Source organism: Cyprinodon tularosa, unplaced genomic scaffold (genome assembly GCF_016077235.1).
Source record: "Cyprinodon tularosa strain WSP-4 unplaced genomic scaffold, ASM1607723v1 ctg849, whole genome shotgun sequence".
Taxonomy (NCBI): Eukaryota; Metazoa; Chordata; class Actinopteri; order Cyprinodontiformes; family Cyprinodontidae; genus Cyprinodon; species Cyprinodon tularosa.
In genome coordinates, this window is record NW_024039617.1 from 160,590 (window position 1) to 182,473 (window position 21,884).

The 21,884-nt window shown below is 44.2% G+C and overlaps 2 protein-coding genes across 3 annotated transcripts in view; one reads left to right on the top strand and one right to left on the bottom strand.

The window, feature by feature from the left end:
- scube1 (signal peptide, CUB domain, EGF-like 1) overlaps nucleotides 1-21,884 on the bottom strand; it is a 131,380-nt gene that overhangs the window by 105,026 nt on the left and 4,470 nt on the right. For both annotated transcript variants that reach the window (XM_038272927.1, XM_038272928.1), the window contains exon 2: nucleotides 19,054-19,176. In XM_038272927.1, coding sequence (XP_038128855.1) covers nucleotides 19,054-19,176 — 123 coding nt within the window. The remainder of the gene's footprint in view (nucleotides 1-19,053; nucleotides 19,177-21,884) is intronic.
- Nucleotides 13,830-15,833, top strand: LOC119775059 (probable ATP-dependent RNA helicase DDX52). Its single transcript, XM_038272929.1, has one exon. It carries the CDS (start codon nucleotides 13,841-13,843, stop codon nucleotides 15,827-15,829), a length of 1,989 nt encoding a protein of 662 aa, XP_038128857.1. The 5' UTR covers nucleotides 13,830-13,840; the 3' UTR covers nucleotides 15,830-15,833.

The window sequence follows — 21,884 nt, forward strand, 5'->3', positions numbered from 1 at the left end:
ATGTCAATGATCAGGATGTGATGTCAATGATCAGGATGTGATGTAAATGATCAGGATGTGATGTAAATGATCAGGTTGTGATGTAAATGATCAGGATGTGATGTAAATGATCAGGTTGTGATGTAAATGATCAGGATGTGATGTAAATGATCAGGTTGTGATGTAAATGATCAGGTTGTGATGTAAATGATCAGGTTGTGATGTAAATGATCAGGTTGTGATGTCAATGATCAGGATGTGATGTAAATGATCAGGATGTGATGTAAATGATCAGGATGTGATGTAAATGATCAGGTTGTGATGTAAATGATCAGGATGTGATGTAAATGATCAGGATGTGATGTAAATGATCATGACGTGATGTAAATGATCAGGTTGTGATGTCAATGATCAGGATGTGATGTCAATGATCAGGATGTGATGTAAATGATCATGACGTGATGTAAATGATCAGGTTGTGATGTCAATGATCAGGATGTGATGTAAATGATCAGGTTGTGATGTCAATGATCAGGATGTGATGTCAATGATCAGGTTGTGATGTAAATGATCAGGATGTGATGTAAATGATCAGGATGTGATGTAAATGATCAGGTTGTGATGTCAATGATCAGGATGTGATGTCAATGATCAGGTTGTGATGTAAATGATCAGGGTGTGATGTAAATGATCAGGATGTGATGTAAATGATCATGACGTGATGTAAATGATCAGGTTGTGATGTCAATGATCAGGATGTGATGTCAATGATCAGGATGTGATGTAAATTATCATGACGTGATGTAAATGATCAGGTTGTGATGTCAATGATCAGGATGTGATGTAAATGATCAGGTTGTGATGTCAATGATCAGGATGTGATGTCAATGATCAGGTTGTGATGTAAATGATCAGGATGTGAAGTAAATGATCAGGATGTGATGTAAATGATTAGGTTGTGATGTCAATGATCAGGATGTGATGTCAATGATCAGGTTGTGATGTCAATGATCAGGTTGTGATGTCAATGATCAGGATGTGATGTCAATGATCAGGATGTGATGTAAATGATCATGACGTGATGTAAATGATCAGGTTGTGATGTAAATGATCAGGTCGTGATGTAAATGATCAGGATGTGATGTAAATGATCAGGATGTGATGTAAATGATCATGACGTGATGTAAATGATCAGGTTGTGATGTCAATGATCAGGATGTGATGTCAATGATCAGGATGTGATGTAAATGATCATGACGTGATGTAAATGATCAGGTTGTGATGTCAATGATCAGGATGTGATGTAAATGATCAGGTTGTGATGTCAATGATCAGGATGTGATGTCAATGATCAGGTTGTGATGTAAATGATCAGGATGTGATGTAAATGATCAGGATGTGATGTAAATGATCAGGTTGTGATGTCAATGATCAGGATGTGATGTCAATGATCAGGTTGTGATGTAAATGATCAGGGTGTGATGTAAATGATCAGGATGTGATGTAAATGATCATGACGTGATGTAAATGATCAGGTTGTGATGTCAATGATCAGGATGTGATGTCAATGATCAGGATGTGATGTAAATTATCATGACGTGATGTAAATGATCAGGTTGTGATGTCAATGATCAGGATGTGATGTAAATGATCAGGTTGTGATGTCAATGATCAGGATGTGATGTCAATGATCAGGTTGTGATGTAAATGATCAGGATGTGAAGTAAATGATCAGGATGTGAGGTAAATGATTAGGTTGTGATGTCAATGATCAGGATGTGATGTCAATGATCAGGTTGTGATGTAAATGATCAGGATGTGATGTAAATGATCAGGGTGTGATGTAATGTCCTTCAAACAGGTCAGAATGAGGCTGAGCGTTGGGTTTGGCCTCCATGACCTCCCTACAACCTGAACCACCTGTGATGGTGGAAGAGTCCGTCTGTGAAAACACCACCAACATTCAGAGGGACCAAAACACAGACCTCCTCAGTGTGGGGGGGAGAACACAGGCGTGTTATTTTATACGTTTTATTTATTTTATTGGGTCTGTTTTTGTCCAGTTTAATGTATAATCTTTGACTCATCTAAACTTTTCTTTTTCTTTGTTTGTTGATGTTCTTCCACTATAGATTGTAAAGAATAGAGTTTCTTTTATTCATTTCAGTGACACCAGATGAAGGCTGTGAACCTTTCATTTATGGTAGGTGTGAAATGAAATTTTAAAAAATGTTTTATTTTTCTAATTACATTTTTTCCAAAATTTGCTTAAAATTTTTTTCAATCGGAAAAACAGAAATTTTAAATAAAAATGAAAAGATAACATTTATAAAAGGAAAACATAAACAAATCAAATTTGAAAGAAAATAATAAATTCTTATAACAAAACCGTTTTTGATCACTAGCATATGTTGGGATCTGGAGGTCTGTCCACCTTCCTCCAGCAGAGGGCGCCTCTAGGTCTCCTGGAGCTGAGCTGACGACCACACCTGCGATCCATCAGTCATCAGGAGACCAGCATATAAGCAGCAGCAGGACTTCTCTCCAGCGCCAGAGTGTTAAGCCAGTTATGGTTAGCGAAGCCTGAGCCAACCAGCCTGTCTGATTCTCTGACTCCCCAGAACCTTGAACCTGAACCTAATCAGTTGTTTGTCTTCTCTGCCTCCTAGGAAGAAACCTGACTGAACACTGGAACTCTGGAAGAGGGGATGGGTTAAATGCAGAGAGGGAATTTCTCCATAAATAAAGGGATTTACGTTTAAACCAACACGGAGTAAATATCTGTGTAGATCGCAGCCTATTTTATAAATCAAGAAGAAAGGAGTGAAAACAGGGTTCTGCTAAAGCTGCCTACTGGGGTTCGCTCATTTCTAAAAAGACTGCAGTCGACTAATTCTACATCAGTGTCCCACAAAGGGGCTGCACATAAGTGAAGTGGGTATCCCGGCTGCTTTGCAGTGAGAAGGTTCTGGGTTTGATTCCTGCCTGGGGTCTTTCTGCATGGGGTTAGCATATTCTCCCTGAGCATGTGTGGGTTTTCTCTGGGTACTCTAGCTTCCTCCCACAGTCCAAAAACATGATGTTAGGTTAATTGGCTTCTCTAAATTATCCTTAAGTCTGAGTGTGAAAGGTTGTTTGCCCTGTGATGGACTGGAGACGTGGACAGAGTGGACAGAGGGGCGTTGGATCCCCCAGGGTGGTCCCTGCCCCTCTGTCCAGGGTGGACCCTGCCTCTCTGTCCAGGGTGGACCCTGCCTCTCTGTCCAGGGTGGACCCTGCCCCTCTGTCCAGGGTGGACTCTGCCCCTCTGTCCAGGGTGGACCCTGCCTCTCTGTCCAGGGTGGACCCTGCCCCTCTGTCCAGGGTGGACTCTGCCCCTCTGTCCAGGGTGGACCCTGCCTCTCTGTCCAGGGTGGACTCTGCCCCTCTGTCCAGGGTGGACCCTGCCCCTCTGTCCAGGGTGGACCCTGCCTCTCTGTCCAGGGTGGACTCTGCCCCTCTGTCCAGGGTGGACTCTGCCCCTCTGTCCAGGGTGGACCCTGCCCCTCTGTCCAGGATGGACTCTGCCCCTCTGTCCAGGGTGGACCCTGCCTCTCTGTCCAGGGTGGACCCTGCCTCTCTGTCCAGGGTGGACCCTGCCTCTCTGTCCAGGATGGACCCTGCCTCTCTGTCCAGGGTGGACCCTGCCTCTCTGTCCAGGGTGGACCCTGCCTCTCTGTCCAGGGTGGACCCTGCCTCTCTGTCCAGGGTGGACCCCGCCTCTCTGTCCAGGGTGGACCCCGCCTCTCTGTCCAGGGTGGACCCTGCCTCTCTGTCCAGGGTGGACCCTGCCTCTCTGTCCAGGATGGACCCCGCCTCTCTGTCCAGGGTGGACCCTGCCTCTCTGTCCAGGGTGGACCCTGCCTCTCTGTCCAGGGTGGACCCTGCCTCTCTGTCCAGGGTGGACCCCGCCTCTCTGTCCAGGGTGGACCCTGCCTCTCTGTCCAGGGTGGACCCTGCCCCTCTGTCCAGGGTGGACCCCGCCTCTCTGTCCAGGGTGGACCCCGCCTCTCTGTCCAGGGTGGACCCCGCCTCTCTGTCCAGGGTGGACCCTGCCTCTCAGCCATAGAAAGCTGGAGATAGACACCGCCACCCTGACAGGACTGAGCAGAAGAAAATGGCTTCCTCCCTCAGTCTCAGATGACCATCAAAGGATTCAGACCACCGTGTTTAACTTTAGCCTTTATTTATTGGCATCCTGCAAACATGGAAAACTCCACACTTTGATAAGATGGATGATAAGATTCATTTATGTATATATTTGCTAAAAATAACACAACCACGCAGCTGCAGTCAGTTAGGTGTAATATATCTACAGATAAGAATCTAAAAAAGTTCAACAAAAGTCGTTCCTTTCTTTTTCTCTCCCTGTTACAGCGATAAAACCAAAGGCTTCCAAGGTTGCTGGAATTAAACCTTTACTTAAGAAACCGTCTCTTGACCCAGACGACTTGGTCAATTATAGACCTACCATGAAAATAAGTATTTAAACCCCCCTGCTGCTTGAACCCCTGCCATATGTTCTAGCGGTTAGGATTCCTGGTTTTCACCCAGGCGGCCTGGGTTCGACTCCCACTATAGGAGCACTGCTCAAGGGGAGCTGTGTGCGTAGACCAGCTTCTGGTTGCAGTACCCAGTTCAATCCCCACAGCTTCCCACTCTGGGTCCCTGAGCAAGACCCTTAAACCCATACTGCTCTCTGGGCGGCGCACAATGGCAGCCCACTGCTCCCCAAGCGGAGGGGTTAAATGCAGAGAGTTTGTTTCTCTATTGTGAGATCAATAAAGTTCAATTTCTGTTTTGCAATTTCTCCCACTTTGAAATCATGGAGTCTGAATTTGTCATCATAGATGCATCATATTCACTGTGAGACATCATCTAAATAGAGAGACAGAAATCACAATATATGACTTTTTAACTATTTTAACTCTCATTATCAAGTTGCAAATCAGTATTTGAACAGCTGTCGATCAGCTAATTCTGACCCTCAGAGACCTGATAGTCTGCCTTCAAAATGTCCTCCTCCATTTATTCTCCTTAATTAGATGCACCTGTCTGAGGTGGTTAGCTGCATAAAGACACCTGTCCACCCCAGACAACACTAACATGGCCCAGACCAAAGAGCTGTCCAAAGGCACCACAGACTAAACTGTCCTCCTCCACCAGGCTGGAAAGGCTGCAGGGAAATAACCGAGCAGCCTGGTGGAAAAAGCTCCGCTGTTGGAGCTTCATTAGAAAATGGAAGAAGCTAAACCTGACAGACTGGAGCTCCATGCAGGATCTCACCTGCTGGGCATCAATGATCCTAAGAAAGGTGAGAAATCAGCCCAGAACTACAGCTGGTCAATGACCTGGAAAGAGCTGGGACCACCGTTTCCATGGTTACAGTTGGTAAACACACTCAGACATCATGGTTTGACCATGATGTCTGATATCATGGAATAAAGAAGGTTCCCCAAGCAGCACATGTCAAGGTTCCCCAAGCAGCACATGTCAAGGAGCGTCTGCAGTTAATGAGCATCTGGGAGGAAGTCATGTGATCAGATGAGACCAAAATAGAACTTTATGGTCAGAATGTTTGGAGGAAGAAGAATGATGAGAACCATCCCAAGAACACATCCCCACTGTGAAGCATGGGAGTGGCAGCATCATGCTGTGGGGCTGTTTTTCTGCACATGGGACAGGGCGACTGCACAGGGCCCCGGTCATAAGGAGAGGATGAGCGGGGCCATGGATTGGTCCCTCAGTTAGAGCAGTGAAGATGGGTGGAGGCTGGGTCTTCCAGCATCATAATGACCCGAAGCACACAGCCAGGATAACCAAGGAGCGGCTCTGGAAGAAGCAGATCTAGGTTGTGGTGTGGCCTAGCCAGTCTGTAGACCTAAACCCAATAGAGCATCTTTGGAGGGAGTGACAGCCCAGAAACCTGACTGATCTACAGTAGATCTGTGTGGAGGAGTGGGCCAAAATCCCTCCTGCAGTGTGTGCAAACCGGCTGAAACAATACAGAGCTGGAAAACCAGAGCTGGGGAGGCAGAGGCGGCTGGCCTGTGTCTGCTCTGCAGCAACAAATGATGAATTCTTCACCAGCTGCTTTTTTAAAGCCACCGACAAAGAAAGTTTAATGCTTTAACGCTTTAATTTCTCACCAACATTGGTGGAAAAAGTGACTAAAGATATAAATAAATATCAACAATATCAGAGAATTTTACTTCCTGGATTTTTAACTCATAGATTAGCAGAAAAAGGTGAAAGATGATGGAAGAAGGTTAGAGAGGGGATTTCTGTTTGATTCATTTCTAGGTGTGTGATCTGATCATGCAAGTGGTCCAGGAAGCAGCCAGTCAGAAGAGCGGCTGACTGATGACGGAGGAGCAGACGCCAGGCAGACAATGGCCTACTAAGTTTGACACTTTTCCCTCTCCTTCTGCAGGCTGAGCGGCGTCCCTCATCATCAGCTCTTCCGTGGAGAGTCTCTGGAAAGCGGGTCAGATGAGCGTCACTGCGCCGCTAATTAGAGTTCACTACAGAAAGGCATCAAACGCCGCATGACGGCGCAACATCTTTCTACAGCCATTCAAACCTTTCAGGTGTTTTTATTTTATCAAGTGATTTGCACACCGTGGTTCTACTCAGTTTTACAATCTGCACATTTATTAATATATATTCTAGAATTCTTTAATATTTGGTTGAATTAACTTTTTATTTTATGACGTTCTTAAAGTGTTTTCTTTACTGCTTCTTCCTGCAGCCCCTTTCCTTGCAGCGCAGCTTTGATGTAATGTGTGAATAACAACTTCAACTGAAAGAAATTATACTTTGGATCAACTTAGAAAAACTTATGTAGTTTTTTACACTTAAATTAATTCATTTTTCTCAAATTAAATTGATAAGAAAGTATAAAGTAGACATTTTGATTTATTAAAAATATGTTTTAACTTTAAAAGAAAGAAAATGCATTCAGACAAAGTAAAACCATAACTTAGAACAAAAACAAGAATTATGCTTTGTTATGACGTCATTTTTCAATATGAAAAAACTATTTTTTTTTATAACATATAAGAATTCAAGCTAGTTTAGTTTAAAAGCTCTTAGGAATCTGTTTGTTATCCGTCCTCTGTGGCTGCTGCCGTTCTCCATTAGTTTAAAGCTGGGAAACACAGAGACATTAAAACATGTGAAGAGGTGGATGGAGCAGCCAAACTTTGACTTAGAGTAGTATTACTTAGAGTAGCACTACTTAGAGTAGCACTACTTAGAGTAGCACTAATTCAGAGTAGCACTACTTCAGAGTAGCACTACTTCAGAGTAGCACTACTTCAGAGTAGCACTACTTCATCATACTTTGTCTCAAATAATAATAAGTAACTTTTAAGAAATAACTTGAGAGTAAAAAGTTTACCTAGATTAGGTAAAAAAGCAAGTACTGAGTAACGGATCTACTGAATACCCAAGATAATAACCATACAGTGATTACATGATAAAAAGGTATTAGGTATTTTATGCTCTCCATCTCAAATAAAAAAAAAACAACATAAATATGTTGCCTGGAAGTTAGTAAGGAATAAAAATAAATACAAAATAAAACCATATTATAAAACTGTGTTTATAAAGTGAATTTATCCATCTAAAACTGGAGCTCTTCTGAATTAATCCCTTATAATGACATTTAAACTTGAAGAGTTGGGAACAAAATACAGAACAAAATTTATAGTCAAACTGACTTAATTAGTTTTATTTGTTTTCATCAAAACGCCTGAGGGGAATGAGCTAAACCTTCGCCCTCTTCAGCACTGCTCAGCGACACAGAGGAGAGAGAAAGTGAAGCAGGTTCTTTAAAATTTATAACTGCACTATCTGATAAAGATCTACTAAAATGTAACCTTCTTTTGGGGGAGGAGAACTCTGATAAAGTAATCCTGAAGGTTATTAGAAAGTGGTCAGAGAGGACAGGGTTGTGAGGAAATACTGTTATTTCTTCACATTCTATGCCGTATGTCAGCACAAGATCCAAAGTATGAAGATGAGAATGCGTGGGACTATTCACATTTTGAACAAAGCCAATAGTGTCTAAGATAGCATTAAAGGCTGCTCTTAAGCTATCGCCTTCAATGTCAGCATGGATGTTAAAATCTCCCACTATGATGACCCTGTCAGTATTTAATACCAAATCAGAAAGGAACTCTGAAAACTCATCTAAAAATTCAGAGTAGGGACCTGGTGGACGATACAAAGTTACAAAAAGAAGAGGTTTTCTTGCCTTGACATTTGGATCAGGGAAATTAAGGGTTAAATGTTCAAAGAGTTGTAGGTATTAACTGCCTTTGGAGTAATCAGTAAGTCTAGAAAGACTAAAGAGATTGCTGCTACTCCTCCTCCTCGCCCAGAACTTCTGGGGATGTGAAAACTTAAATAGCTTGAAGGAGTTGCCTCATTTATGCTCACATAATCCTCTTGCTGCAGCCAGGTTTCTGTAAGGCACTGGCGTAACTTTCTGAAGGACTGGTGTGGACATGTCACCACCGACTTTGGCATGGAGGGGACGTCCCCATCAATAATTTCTGCTTTTTCTCCCCTTTCCGCTGATATTTTATCCAACAGTAACTGGGGTTGGGTGCAGCTGTCTGTGTTCAGAGCGTTTTGAGTCTGTTTATTTCTCGCTTGCCCGCAGCTCTAGAGTCCCACCTTTCTCGCATTGGGAGATATTATTATTTGGGGTCACATTTTACTGCGTACAGAGTCGCTACGTGGAGGAGGAGAGACACAGTATATGGCACGCCGTTTTAACATAAATTCGGTTTCATCTGACCAACTATGGCAAGCAGTTTTAACATAAATTCACAGCAGCACTCAGTTAATTTTAACTGGCAGCTACTCCAATATATGTTTAGGTAAAACTTAGGAGACAGAGATACCACCGAAAAATCTGTTTGTTACACATACAGAGCTTTTTCAGCTAAAAATGGCAACAGATGGTGATTTATATGATTTAAAAAAAGCTGGGCTCCTCAGAGGAGCATTACTCAGAGTTCCAGATTAAAATGAACACAGATCTGTTGTTTTCAGATTGAACAGAGAATCAGGCTGCAGAGCTTCTAGAGATCCTGAAAATGATTTTCTCTGGCATCATTATATTGGTAGACTGGTTCATCAATCTGATTTTAAGCAGAGACACAATTAGGGAGAACTGCTGATTTAAATGTGAAACAGATTTACTGGGATATGCAACATGCAATAAAATATATCAAGTTTACAAGACAAAATATGCAATGCTATAATAAAATTCAACATATAATTTTGTTTTTTGTGGTTCAGCAGGACTCAGAAATATCTGCAACCCAGAGAGAAACAGACTCACAGAAAACAGACTGAAAATTAAAGTATAAGAAACCAGCAAAAGGATGGATGGATGGATGGATGGATGGATGGATGGATGGATGGATGGATGGATGGATGGATGGATGGATGGATGGATGGATGGATGGATGGAAGTGAAGTTGTGTCCATTCTAGGGATGCAGGATCTATTGATGTTGGCATCCATATCGGCTGTTATTTGACTTTTTTTATACATTAATGTTTTTAAACCCTTTATAAATAAAGCACTAAAGGCAGCCATCTGTCTAGATCTATAAATATCAGAGTGCTGTGGTTCTATTGTGTTCTCAACAATAGGAAAGCATTTAATAAATAGATGTTTGAGCTCATTTTTTGAAAATATAAACCCTATTGAAAGCGTTTGGGTTGAGTAGCTGTAGGGCCATCAGCCCCCACCCTTAGCGCGCCCCCACCGTTAGAGCGCCCCCACCCTTAGAGAACCCCCACCCTTAGAGCGCCTCCACCCTTAGCATGCCCCCACCCTTAGCGTGCCTCCACCCTTAGAGCGCCCCCACCCTTAAGGTGCCCCCACCCTTAAGGCGCCCCCACCCTTAGAGTGCCTCCACCCTTAAGGCGCCGCCACCCTTAGAGTGCCTCCACCCTTAGCGTGCCCCCACCCTTAGCACGCCCCCCCCTTAGCGCGCCCCCACCCTTAGAGCGCCCCCACCCTTAGCGCGCCCCCACCCTTAGAGCGCCCCCACCCTTAGCGTGCCCCCACCCTTAGCGTGCCCCCACCCTTAGCGCGCCCCCACCCTTAGAGCGCCCCCAGCCTTAGAATGCCCCACCCTTAGAGCGCCCCCACCAACTTTTATCGCACAGTTACACCCTTGCTGCAGCCAGGTTTCTGTAAGGCAACACAAGTCAATGTGATTATCACAAATCAAGTCATTAACTAGTAGACTTTTAGAGGAAAGAGATCTTATGTTAAACAGACCAGATTTAATCCTTTTAACTTTTTCCCCAATTGGAGTTATTTTTATTAGATTATCATGATTTCCTCCTTTGGGAATATTTGCTAATTTATTAGATTTTGGTCATGGGCAAGACACTGTCTGGATGGAGTAAAGAGTGGGTAACAGTAGAGAAGCTGCAGAGAGGTCTGCTAAACTAGGACTCTGCTTCCTGGTCTGCACCCTGGGGGGTCAGGGTTTTGGAGGACTAATAGATGTGGCCAGATTCCTAGAAAGAAGAGCTGCACCATCCAGAGTGGGATGGATGGATGGATGGATGGATGGATGGATGGATGGATGGATGGATGGATGGATGGATGGATGGATGGATGGACGGACGGACGGACGGTTAGACGGACGGACGGACGGATGGATGGATAAAAGAAGTAAAAGAAACAAAGCCTTATTCTAATATACTGAATCATTGTCACAGCTGAGTGAAATACACTTAATATCATAAAATATAAAACATTTATTGTGTATAATGGGGTTTGACTTATTTTACTCAATAAGTGTTGAACTGATACATTTTAGGCCAATAAATTTCTGTGAAGTGAAAAAGTTGTTCTTGGTTTTATCCAGTTGTGCATATTTTCCTGGAGCGCTGACTGCCTGTCTGCTGATACAGGCTGACGCTGATAACGGAGAACCAGAGACGACCTGAGGGACGCAGAGAGGGAGTGCAGCGGCTCGGCTGCTTTCAGGTGCTTCCAGGAAAAGCAGAGCCCATAATGGCGCTGGCTAGAAAAATGGCCAATAATGTCTGCTGATGGAAAACACAGTCAGCCAATTACAGCCTTCATATCTAATCACCAGGGTCAGGGGTGTCCTCCCATCCGCCATCCGTCTTCATTTGGAGGGGCTGTCAGGAGCTGTTGCTTCTTCCATGGATGGGGGGGGAGTGCTGAGTCCTGCCTGATCTCATGGTGTTAGTAAAGAGACGAATGGGATCCAACATGTAGTGGAGTCCCGACCTACGGGCCTTATCCTGACTATGGATCTAATTAGACTCATTCTTTCCACTTCTGATATACTGGATGATGAGGTGACCACATGAACGTATGTGACACAGAAAGCACAATCCTCTCACAAGATATAGAAGTCATTTTATTTACATTCTCTAATGGTGTGATAGTGTGTTTTATCTTTGCTTGCCTGCAAATGTTTGTGAAAAGGAAAATAAATCTTTTAAACTAGACGGATTTCATGTGATAGTCTATCAGCCTGGAGCTGAAAACTAGAAAGAACCAAGAAAGGAAACACTTGATTTTCAAAGTTTCACCAACAATATATAAACATGTTGTCCTGTAGTATTTATTCCCCTCAGTTTTACCTTTAGGCACCAGATTTTAAGAGTTAAGCTTCAGTGTAGAAAAGCTAAAGCTTGGATAGAAAGCAGCTACAGCATTCAGCCCTAAGAGGGTTTAGAAACAAAGATCACATTAAATCAGAAGATGAAGCTAACGTTTAGAAATGATGTCATCAGGTCAGTTTCAGGTGAACTTTAGCAGCTGAGGTCTGAGTTTAGCGAGACAAACTGAATTAGCAGGTCATTAAAGAGCAGTGTGTTTAAGCTTTAAAAATAACTTTTTATTTTCCTTAGTTTATGGGTTTTGGTGCTTAGATGATCTCTAATTAAATAAGGACAAATAAACAAAACTATTTGTTAAAGTATTTTATTTTTAAAATCCTGGTATTTTAGCGTGATTTAAAGGCCAGCATAACCAGCTTATTGGAAACTTGGTGGGTAATGTGATGTATATTTGTTTCATAACCTTAAAATAGAAACATGTTAACTATTTCATTCTTTTTGATTCTTTGAGTTTTAAAGAAACATTTTGAGAGTTTCTGCTGAAAAATACATTCAAACTGGCCTTTTTATTCAAGGTCTAAAACATGGTTTGATGAGCAAACAGTAACTCAGTGATGCGTCCATCAGCCTGGAGCCAATCAGAAGTTCCCGCTCTGTTCGGCAGATGTGACGTCATGAGCCTCCATGTTGAAAAGGTCAAACCAAACATTCAAAGATTTATATTCAAGATGTGAAAACTGAGAAACAACCAGCATCTATTTAAACCCAGACACCAAATGAAAACTTTAAAAGCGCGAGCTGCAAGAAGCAGAACAGAGCTGCAGTTCTGTGTTTTCACCACAGGTGGCAGCACCATTAGAAAACTTCGTAATGCTTTTAAAGGTTGTGACATCATGTGAACATGATTCACAAAAAGTGATTTTTTTTTAAGTCATTACAATTATGTCCAGATTTTTGTTCACCTAAAAAAAACATTTCTGAGCCTCATGTCGGGAAAATAAGTGATACTGATAATTTGTTTATGTCCAGTTAGCGTCTGATAAACAGATAGCATGATAGGGTTAGGGTGGATTCATGCAGCAGCACCCCCTAGTGACGAGAGGAAGACTTTAAAATAATGTCTTAGAAATACTTTCCATCATTTATACATTTGTTATGAATATTTTGGGGAATGATTTAGACTTTTTTTATTTTACTATTGCGGGGTTTAACCGTAGGGGCCACAGCAAACCTTTTGACCAACACAAATATTATGGAAACCCAAAACTGCGCATCTTTACAGTGACGCATGGCGGCGGTCATATCATGATGTGGGCCTGCTTTTCTGGACAGTTGAAGGGAAGATGGATGGAAATGATGATTCTTTTTAATACAGGGATGTATTATGATGTGCTAAAACTGCGTAGTCAAAGTCCAGAACTAAAACCTTTTAAAAATCAGCGGAGAGAGACCTGAGAATTGTTCCCAGACCTTTTCCATCCAGTGCGACAGAATTTTAGAGAAACGTCCAATAAGACGTGTTGCTGTAATGAACTGTAAACAGATTTCCATCCTACTGTAACTAATTGCTTTGCAAAGGTATTAAAGAGGCTCCTTTAAAGCACAGCGATGTAATGACTGCATTTTACACACAATAGAAGACTGAACCTAAGAGAAACAAACTTCTCACTTTTCCTCATTAAAAGCAACCTGCAGGAAAAAGAGACACCATCTTGATTTTTATTTGCATGTTGATATTCAGTTTGTGCTACAATCTTACATGCATTATTCCCAAAGCCTGATTTCCAACATATAAGCATCTACACTGTGTGCAGAATTATTAGGCAACTTGTATTTTTGAGGATTATTTTTATTATGGAGCCACATTTGTGTTCTCAATCAACCCAAGAGACTCCTTAATATGAAAGGTTCATATTTTGGAAGTTTCTGGCCGCCACGCTGTGGTGTATTCTGATGCGTGTGACGGAGCATCGTCCTGCAGGAATATCAGGTGTTTCTGGCCGCCATGCTGTGGCGTATTCTGATGCGTGTGACGCAGCATCGTCCTGCAGGAATATCAGGTGTTTCTGGCCGCCACGCTGTGGCGTATTCTGATGCGTGTGACGGAGCATCGTCCTGCAGGAATATCAGGTGTTTCTGGCCGCCACGCTGCCGCAGCAATGGACGACGCTGCTGCCGCAGCAATGGACGCTTTTGAACTGTTTAAGAAACTCGGGGCCGGAGCTAAATTTGACTTAAAGAGATTTGGCCAAGACGCTGCTCGGTTTAAGGTGGCCAGATCTCAGGGTGGGGAACTATCGCTGGATTCCCTTTCTGGGATCAACTACTTCGGCCCAGGGGCGGCTAATGGAGTCCAGAGCTGGAGCCAAGGAGAGAATGAAGAGGAGAAGAAAGACTGTGAGAGCAGTGACAGTGAAAACTCAGAGGAGGGTGGCAAAAGAAAGCACAAAGTGCAAGAAAAAGACGTAAAGCAGAAAAACAAGAAAACTAAAATCAATCAGGTGGATGAGAAAGGTTATAACAGGCCGCTGAATGAGACCCAGAAAGGTGGCATCACCTGGACCTCCTCCCTGGACAGAAAGATCCAAAACCTACAGAAAGATGGGGAAGAGAAATCCTCGCTTAAGAGGCTGAAGCATCTTCATCAGGAGAAGGTGAATCGTATCCGCGCACAGCACCGTATAAATGTTCATGGCAGTGATGTGCCTGACCCAGTTTGCTCATTTGAGGAGCTTCAGTCTGAGTATCATATCAACCCGCGCGTCATCCAAAACCTCAAGGAAGCAGGACTAAACACGCCAACACCGATACAGATGCAGGCCATACCGCTCATGATGCATGGTCGGGAGTTGTTAGCCTGTGCTCCTACAGGATCTGGAAAGACTTTGGCCTTCTCTCTTCCTCTGCTCGCTCACCTGCAGCAGCCAGCAAACTTGGGCTTCAGAGCTCTGATTATCTCTCCAACCAGAGAACTGGCCAGCCAGACCTACAGGGAGCTGCTGCGCCTATCGGAGGGCGTCGGCTTCAGAGTTCATATCATTGATAAAGCTTCTCTGGCAGCTAAGAAATACGGTCCGCAGTCCAATAAAAAGTATGATATACTCGTCAGTACTCCAAACAGACTGATCTACCTTCTCAATCAGGATCCTCCAGGAATCAACCTGAGCAGTGTGGAGTGGCTGGTTGTTGACGAGTCTGATAAGCTTTTTGAGGACGGAAAGACGGGCTTCAGGGAGCAGCTGGCGACCATTTTCCTTGCATGTTCCAACGCTAAGGTGCGCAGGGCTTTTTTTAGCGCTACTTGTACGCAAGAGGTGGAACAGTGGTGCCGTCTGAACCTTGACAACCTGGTTTCTGTAAACATCGGACACAGAAATGCAGCAGTGGAGACGGTGGAACAGGAGCTGCTGTTCGTCGGGACAGAGAACGGGAAGCTCGTGGCCATGAGGGACCTCATCAAAAAAGGCTTCCTGCCTCCCATGCTGGTGTTCGTTCAGTCCATAGAGCGAGCGCGGGAGCTCTTCCACGAGTTGGTGTACGAAGGCATCAATGTTGACGTGATCCACGCCGAACGCACGCAGCAGCAGAGGGACAACGTGGTGAACAGCTTTCGTTCGGGTAAGATCTGGGTGCTGATCTGCACGGCTCTGCTCGCCAGAGGAATCGACTTCAAAGGTGTCAACCTGGTGCTGAACTATGACTTCCCGACGAGTGCTGTGGAATATATCCACAGAATCGGTCGTACGGGAAGGGCAGGACATCGGGGAAAGGCCATCACTTTCTTTACGGAAAACGACAAACCATTGCTGCGGAGCATTGCTAATGTTATTAAACAAGCTGGGTGCCCTGTACCGGACTATATGATCGGCTTCAAAAAGATCCACAGCAAAGTAAAGCGAAGACTAGAGAAGAAACCTCCTAAGAGAGACACCATTTGCACAACTCCTCGCTTCCTCATGAAGAAGAAAGCCAAAGCAGAGAAAAAAGGACAGAAGAAAGCATCAGAGGAAAAAGGAGAAAATGACCCACCGACAGCACAACAGCAGGACAAGAAGAAGAAGAAAAAGAGCGGAAAGGCTCAAAAAGGACAGAAAGAAGGAAATCCCAAAGAATTAGTTCAAAAAAAGGGTTCAAAGTCATCTGGAGCCAAATTGAAAAAAAACAGAGCCTGAGGAACGCATCAAAGGTGAAGACAAAAGAGGCTGTAAGCAGGCTGATGGTTAACATTCTAGGTTGCCTTTTTAATATCTGGCTGGGGGACTACCAATGAAAATTAGCACACCTTAGCTAACTTGGGTATATTTACATTGTTTTAATGTTTATTAATGTACACTGTCCCCTTTCAAATAAACAATAAATGAAATGAAATTCTGATGCGTGTGACGCAGCATCGTCCTGCAGGAATATCAGGTGTTTCTGGCCGCCATGCTGTGGCGTATTCTGATGCGTGTGACGCAGCATCGTCCTGCAGGAATATCAGGTGTTTCTGGCCGCCATGCTGTGGCGTATTCTGATGCGTGTGACGGAGCATCGTCCTGCAGGAATATCAGGTGTTTCTGGCCGCCATGCTGTGGTGTATTCTGATGCGTGTGACGCAGCATCGTCCTGCAGGAATATCAGGTGTTTCTGGCCGCCATGCTGTGGCGTATTCTGATGCGTGTGACGGAGCATCGTCCTGCAGGAATATCAGGTGTTTCTGGCCGCCATGCTGTGGTGTATTCTGATGCGTGTGACGCAGCATCGTCCTGCAGGAATATCAGGTGTTTCTGGCCGCCATGCTGTGGCGTATTCTGATGCGTGTGACGCAGCATCGTCCTGCAGGAATATCAGGTGTTTCTGGCCGCCATGCTGTGGCGTATTCTGATGCGTGTGACGCAGCATCGTCCTGCAGGAATATCAGGTGTTTCTGGCCGCCATGCTGTGGCGTATTCTGATGCGTGTGACGGAGCATCGTCCTGCAGGAATATCAGGTGTTTCTGGCCGCCACGCTGTGGCGTATTCTGATGCGTGTGACGGAGCATCGTCCTGCAGGAATATCAGGTGTTTCTGGCCGCCACGCTGTGGCGTATTCTGATGCGTTTGACGCAGCATCGTCCTGCAGGAATATCAGGTGTTTCTGGCCGCCACGCTGTGGCGTATTCTGATGCGTGTGACGGAGCATCGTCCTGCAGGAATATCAGGTGTTTCTGGAATGATGGCGACTTCTTCTTGTTCCGCTGTTTGAAGAAGGCGTCTTCCAGAAACTGGCAGTAGGTCTGGGAGTTGATCTTGACTCCATCATCAACCGGAAAAGGTCCCACAGGCTCATCTTTGATGATAGCAGCCCATAGCATTACCCTACCTCCACCTTGCTGGCGTCTGAGTGGATGAGGAGCTTGCTGCCCTTCACTGATCCAGCCTGGTGCCCATCCATCCATCTGGACCATCTAGACTCTCTCTCATTCCATCAGACCTAAACACCTTGGAGGAATCAGTCTGCAGAGATTTCTTGGCCCAATCTTGACGTTTTGTCTCGTGCGTCTTGTTCAAAGGTGGCCTTTTTTCAGCTTTCCTTACCTTGGCCAGGTCCCTGAGGATTGAGCACCTTGTGCTTCTCGGCGCTCCAGACATGTTGCAGATCTGAAATATGGAACAACTGGTGGCTGATGGCTTCCTGGCAGCTTCACGCTTCATTCTTCTCAGTTCATTGGAAGTTATTTAGCATCTTCTTTTTTCAACACGCTTCTTGCGCCCCTGTTGGCCATTTGCCATGAACCTCTTGACTGGTGATGATCCCGCTTCAACAGCTTGGTTATTTCCAAACTGCTGAAAGACATCTGACAATGTTTGACTTTTCAGAATCTGTCAAATCTCTTTTCTGACCCATTTGGACAAATAAAGGAAGTTGCCTAATAATTAAGCACACCTTATATAGGGTGTTGATGTCATTAGGCCACGCCCCTTCTCATTACAGAGATGCTCACCACCTGATTTACTTCATTGGTAGTTGGCTTTCAGGCCTAAACAGCTTGGAGACAACATGTATGAAAAGGACGATGTGGTGGAAATACTCATTGCTTAATAATTCTGCACAGTTTATGTCCCATCTGTAGGTTTTCTTCCAGCCCACTGTGTGACTGAATTAGCTACCAGCTTAATGACACAGAAACTGTAAGTAATAAAGATGCTGAAGGTACCGTCTGGCTCTAGACACATTTTAGCCCACAGTTCCTAAGCTGGTCAGGGAACAATCTGTTAGACCAGGAAGCTGCTGTAGCAGAGCAAACACCTTTCTGTAAGGTTTGAATTACCTTTCATCTGTAAGGCAACGGTGTATTTTTACCACCTGTTCTCCATCCTGTCCAAACCCACCGGGTCGCCGGTGAATCGTTTTAAAGAGTTTACAACTAACAACTCAGAATGCATGAAAATGTCACCGGTAAAACGTTTACCAATATAGATGTCAGACATCATTGGAAAGCTTAGATTCTCCACAATTCAACCACCAAGTTCATTTTATGGACACATCGAGCATCAAAGCACAATTAACACAGATATATCAGCATGTCAACATGTAAACATGACCAATTGACTCAACTACATCCCTTTGAAGGTGTCCAGAAGCCGTTAGATAAATCCAGTCTTCAATTGTTTATACTCCATTTGTCCATCAGGGTCCACAGATTAAAAGTAATCCAGCATATTAGTAATAAAAATATTCCATGATGAGAAAATCGCCCATAACGTCCGATTGTTGACATTAGAAAGGTTAGCTGGTCACAACTGATGCTTAGCATCTTGCTAATATTTACTTCCTAATACTTATTTCCTCAGTTGCTAGCCCGCGGTGTTTGGTATGTTTCTTTTCATCATCTTCTTATCTACAGGACAAAAGTTTCTGCATCTTTGTATGAATCCATTTGAGTCAGGAACAGCCGCTGAAGTCTCACAAGCGCTCCCTGCCTTCCAGCCAATGGTGCTCCGAGTAGAGCGGTATTACGCCTCATAGAGTCCTGCTGTTATTGGTTGAGACCATATGGACTGTTTGGCTTTGTAGCCAATGAGATAAGGTTTGAAACAAGGCTAAACATGGGTTATATAAAGCAGAGCCGTGTTAGCGGCTTGAGTAACAGTGGAACACAGCTGAGACTGGATCAATGCAGCAATAAAATAAAAAAAACCCAACCTTGAGTCATGTTTGAACTGATGCAGCTTGGGCTGTGATTTGTGATTTACTCACTATTGTCATTTATAGTTTCAGAAACTGAAAGGTGTTAGCTTTCAAATGATGTATCACACATGTAATTTGGGCTTAAAGTTCCTCAGTTATTTGCTTTTCCATTTAAGTTTGCAAAATAGACGAGGGTTAGATCAAAGTGATGTGGATGATGAACCGAATGAAGGATCAGAGACTTACCCTCACACTGCTTCCCATCTCCCGTATAGCCTGGCTTACAGATGCAGTTGTAGGATTTGGGCGTATTCTGGCAGAGGGCATCGATGTGGCAGTCATCTGAACCTTCTGCACACTCGTCTGCATCTGCATAGCAATAAAACAAATATTTAATTAGACCGCTGAGAATTCCAATGACCCCCCCCCCCCCCACACTCAGGCTTTAAACGCATGAAGGGATGGACAAAAACAATGCAGAGTTGTTAGATTGGTAGCTAATCTCATTTTTCACAATATATACGGCTAGATATTGAGATTATAATTGTTTGCTAAAGGAATTTCAGGTAGTGGAATCATGCTTATGCTTAAAAAGAAGAAATATACAAGTCATAAGGTACCTTTTTAAATATCAAATTAAATATTCAGTCAAAAGGAAACAACTCAGTACATTTAGGCATGTTATGCAGCCAGATTTGGTTATTTTGCTTTGATTTTCAGGCAGGCTGGCTGTTTTTCTCCTCCTGCTCATGGGGTAAACAGCTTCACCTGAAGCTCGCAAAAAAGGTCATATTTCACCTGCAACTGCCTACGAATCCCTGCCATCTCAGTCAGTCTCTGCCAGATTGTCTCATTACCTGTTAAAGCTTAATCCCAGTGATTGTGTCCAATGCCTTCTAATCCTGTATTCTTTTGCTTGCCCTGCCCTTCCTGTTTTCTCAAGGCTTCTGACTTTGGTTTCAACCTGGGCTCCTCCTGATCAGTTTACCACAACCACAAACCACCCATGGTGAGCCTGTTCAAGAATGCCACCAGCATTTTTAGCCTACAAACAACCTATTAAACATGCTACTAACCTCCTCATTCATCATCTACATGCTCAGCCATTTCCCCCATTTCTAGTTTGTCACCAGCCTGTTCAGCTTGCCACCAGCCTTTTCAGCTTGCCACCAGCCCGTTCAGCCTTACACCAGCCCGTTCAGCCTTCCACCAGCCTGTTCAGCCTGCCACCAGCCTGTTCAGCTTTCCACCAGCCTGTTCAGCCTTACACCAGCCTGTTCAGCCTTACACCAGACCGTTCAGCCTTACACCAGCCTGTTCCGCCTTCCACCGCCTGTTCAGCTTGCCACCAGCCTGTTCAGCCTTACACCAGCCTGTTCAGGCTTCCACCAGCCTGTTCGGCCTGCCACCAGCCTGTTCGGCCTGCCACCAGCCTGTTCGGCCTGCCACCAGCCTGTTCAGCCTTACACCAGCCTGTTCAGCCTTACATCAGCCCGTTCCGACTTCCACCAGCCTTAACAGCCTTACACCAGCCAGTTCAGCCTTACACCAGACCGTTCAGCCTTACACCAGCCTGTTCCGCCTTCCACCAGCCCGTTCAGCCTTCCACCAGCCTGTTCAGCCTGCCACCAGCTTGTTCAGCTTGCCACCAGCCTGTTCAGCCTTACACCAGCCTGTTCAGCCTTACACCAGCCCGTTCAGCCTTACACCAGCCTGTTCCGCCTTCCACCAGCCCGTTCAGCCTTCCACCAGCCTGTTCAGCTTGCCACCAGCCTGTTCAGCCTTACACCAGCCTGTTCAGCCTTACACCAGCCCGTTCAGCCTGCCACCAGCCTGTTCAGCTTGCCACCAGCCTGTTCAGCCTTACACCAGCCCGTTCAGCCTTACACCAGCCTGTTCAGCCTTACACCAGCCCGTTCAGCCTGCCACCAGCCTGTTCAGCCTGCCAATAATTAGTTGTGCCTACATCTCCTGTCCAGCTGTTCATATGTTTCTATAAACCTGTAACGGCCACTCTGTATCCAGCTGAATCATCTAGTTTTTGTTTTATAAATGTTGACATGAGATAGAAAAAGGTTCCAGTTTTAATCAGAACTAGGAAGCATTTGGAGCGAAGTGACTTTGAATGTTGCATGTTTGCAGGTTTCACACAGCTGAACTGAGTGCTTTGGAAACTTATCTTCTAGGATTTTCTTGCACAAAAATAAGGTTTGCATGGTTTGGTCTAGAAAAAGAAAATAGGGAACTACTTGGTGGACAAAATGTCTTCATTGGGGGTGCACATTTTTAACCAGCAATCTGATACTTGTATTTGGATATCATTTCTGATAGTAGAGCTCTGTTTGCTTTAATGTTTTCACGTTGGTTGTTTGGCATGTATGAACGTACAATCCTTCATCCCAAAGGTGAACTTCAGCTGAATTTAGGGTCAGGAAAAGGAAGCAAATCGTGTTATAATAATAAATTCCCTTCTAAAAATAACCAACCGTTCAACTTAAACCTGTTGATGAAATCAATACAGATTCCCATAAAGGGAAAAAACATTTCCGCTGATAAAGAGATTTTAACCTTACTTTAATTTCTTATTGAAATAGATCGTATTGAAACTGCACCGGGGGATTTGGGGCCCAATTTTAAAATTTTTTTTTTTTTAAAAATTTGGGGGGGAAAAACCCCCTGTAAGGGGTGGTTTGGGTTTTCGAGAATCCTTCTGGACTTTTCTAGGGGTGTGATCTAGGCTTCAGGGAAGGGGAAAAAAGGGGTTTTGGGGTTTTTTGTGGGTGGGTTTTGGTTTGGGGGGGTGGGGGGTTTTTGGTGGGGTTTTTTAAAATTTTAAAAAGGAATTTGGGGTTTTTTTTATGGTTTTATGTGGTTTTGGGGTGGTAGGGAAAAGGGGGGTGGTTTGTTTTTTATTTGGGGGGGTTTGGGGGGGGGGTTGGTGAATGAAAAGAATGATGAATGGGAAAGAATGAAAGAATGAGAATGGAATGAATGAATGAAAAGATGAATGAATGAATGAATGGGAAAGATGAAAGAATTTAATGAAGGGAAAGATGAATGGAATGATGAATGAATGA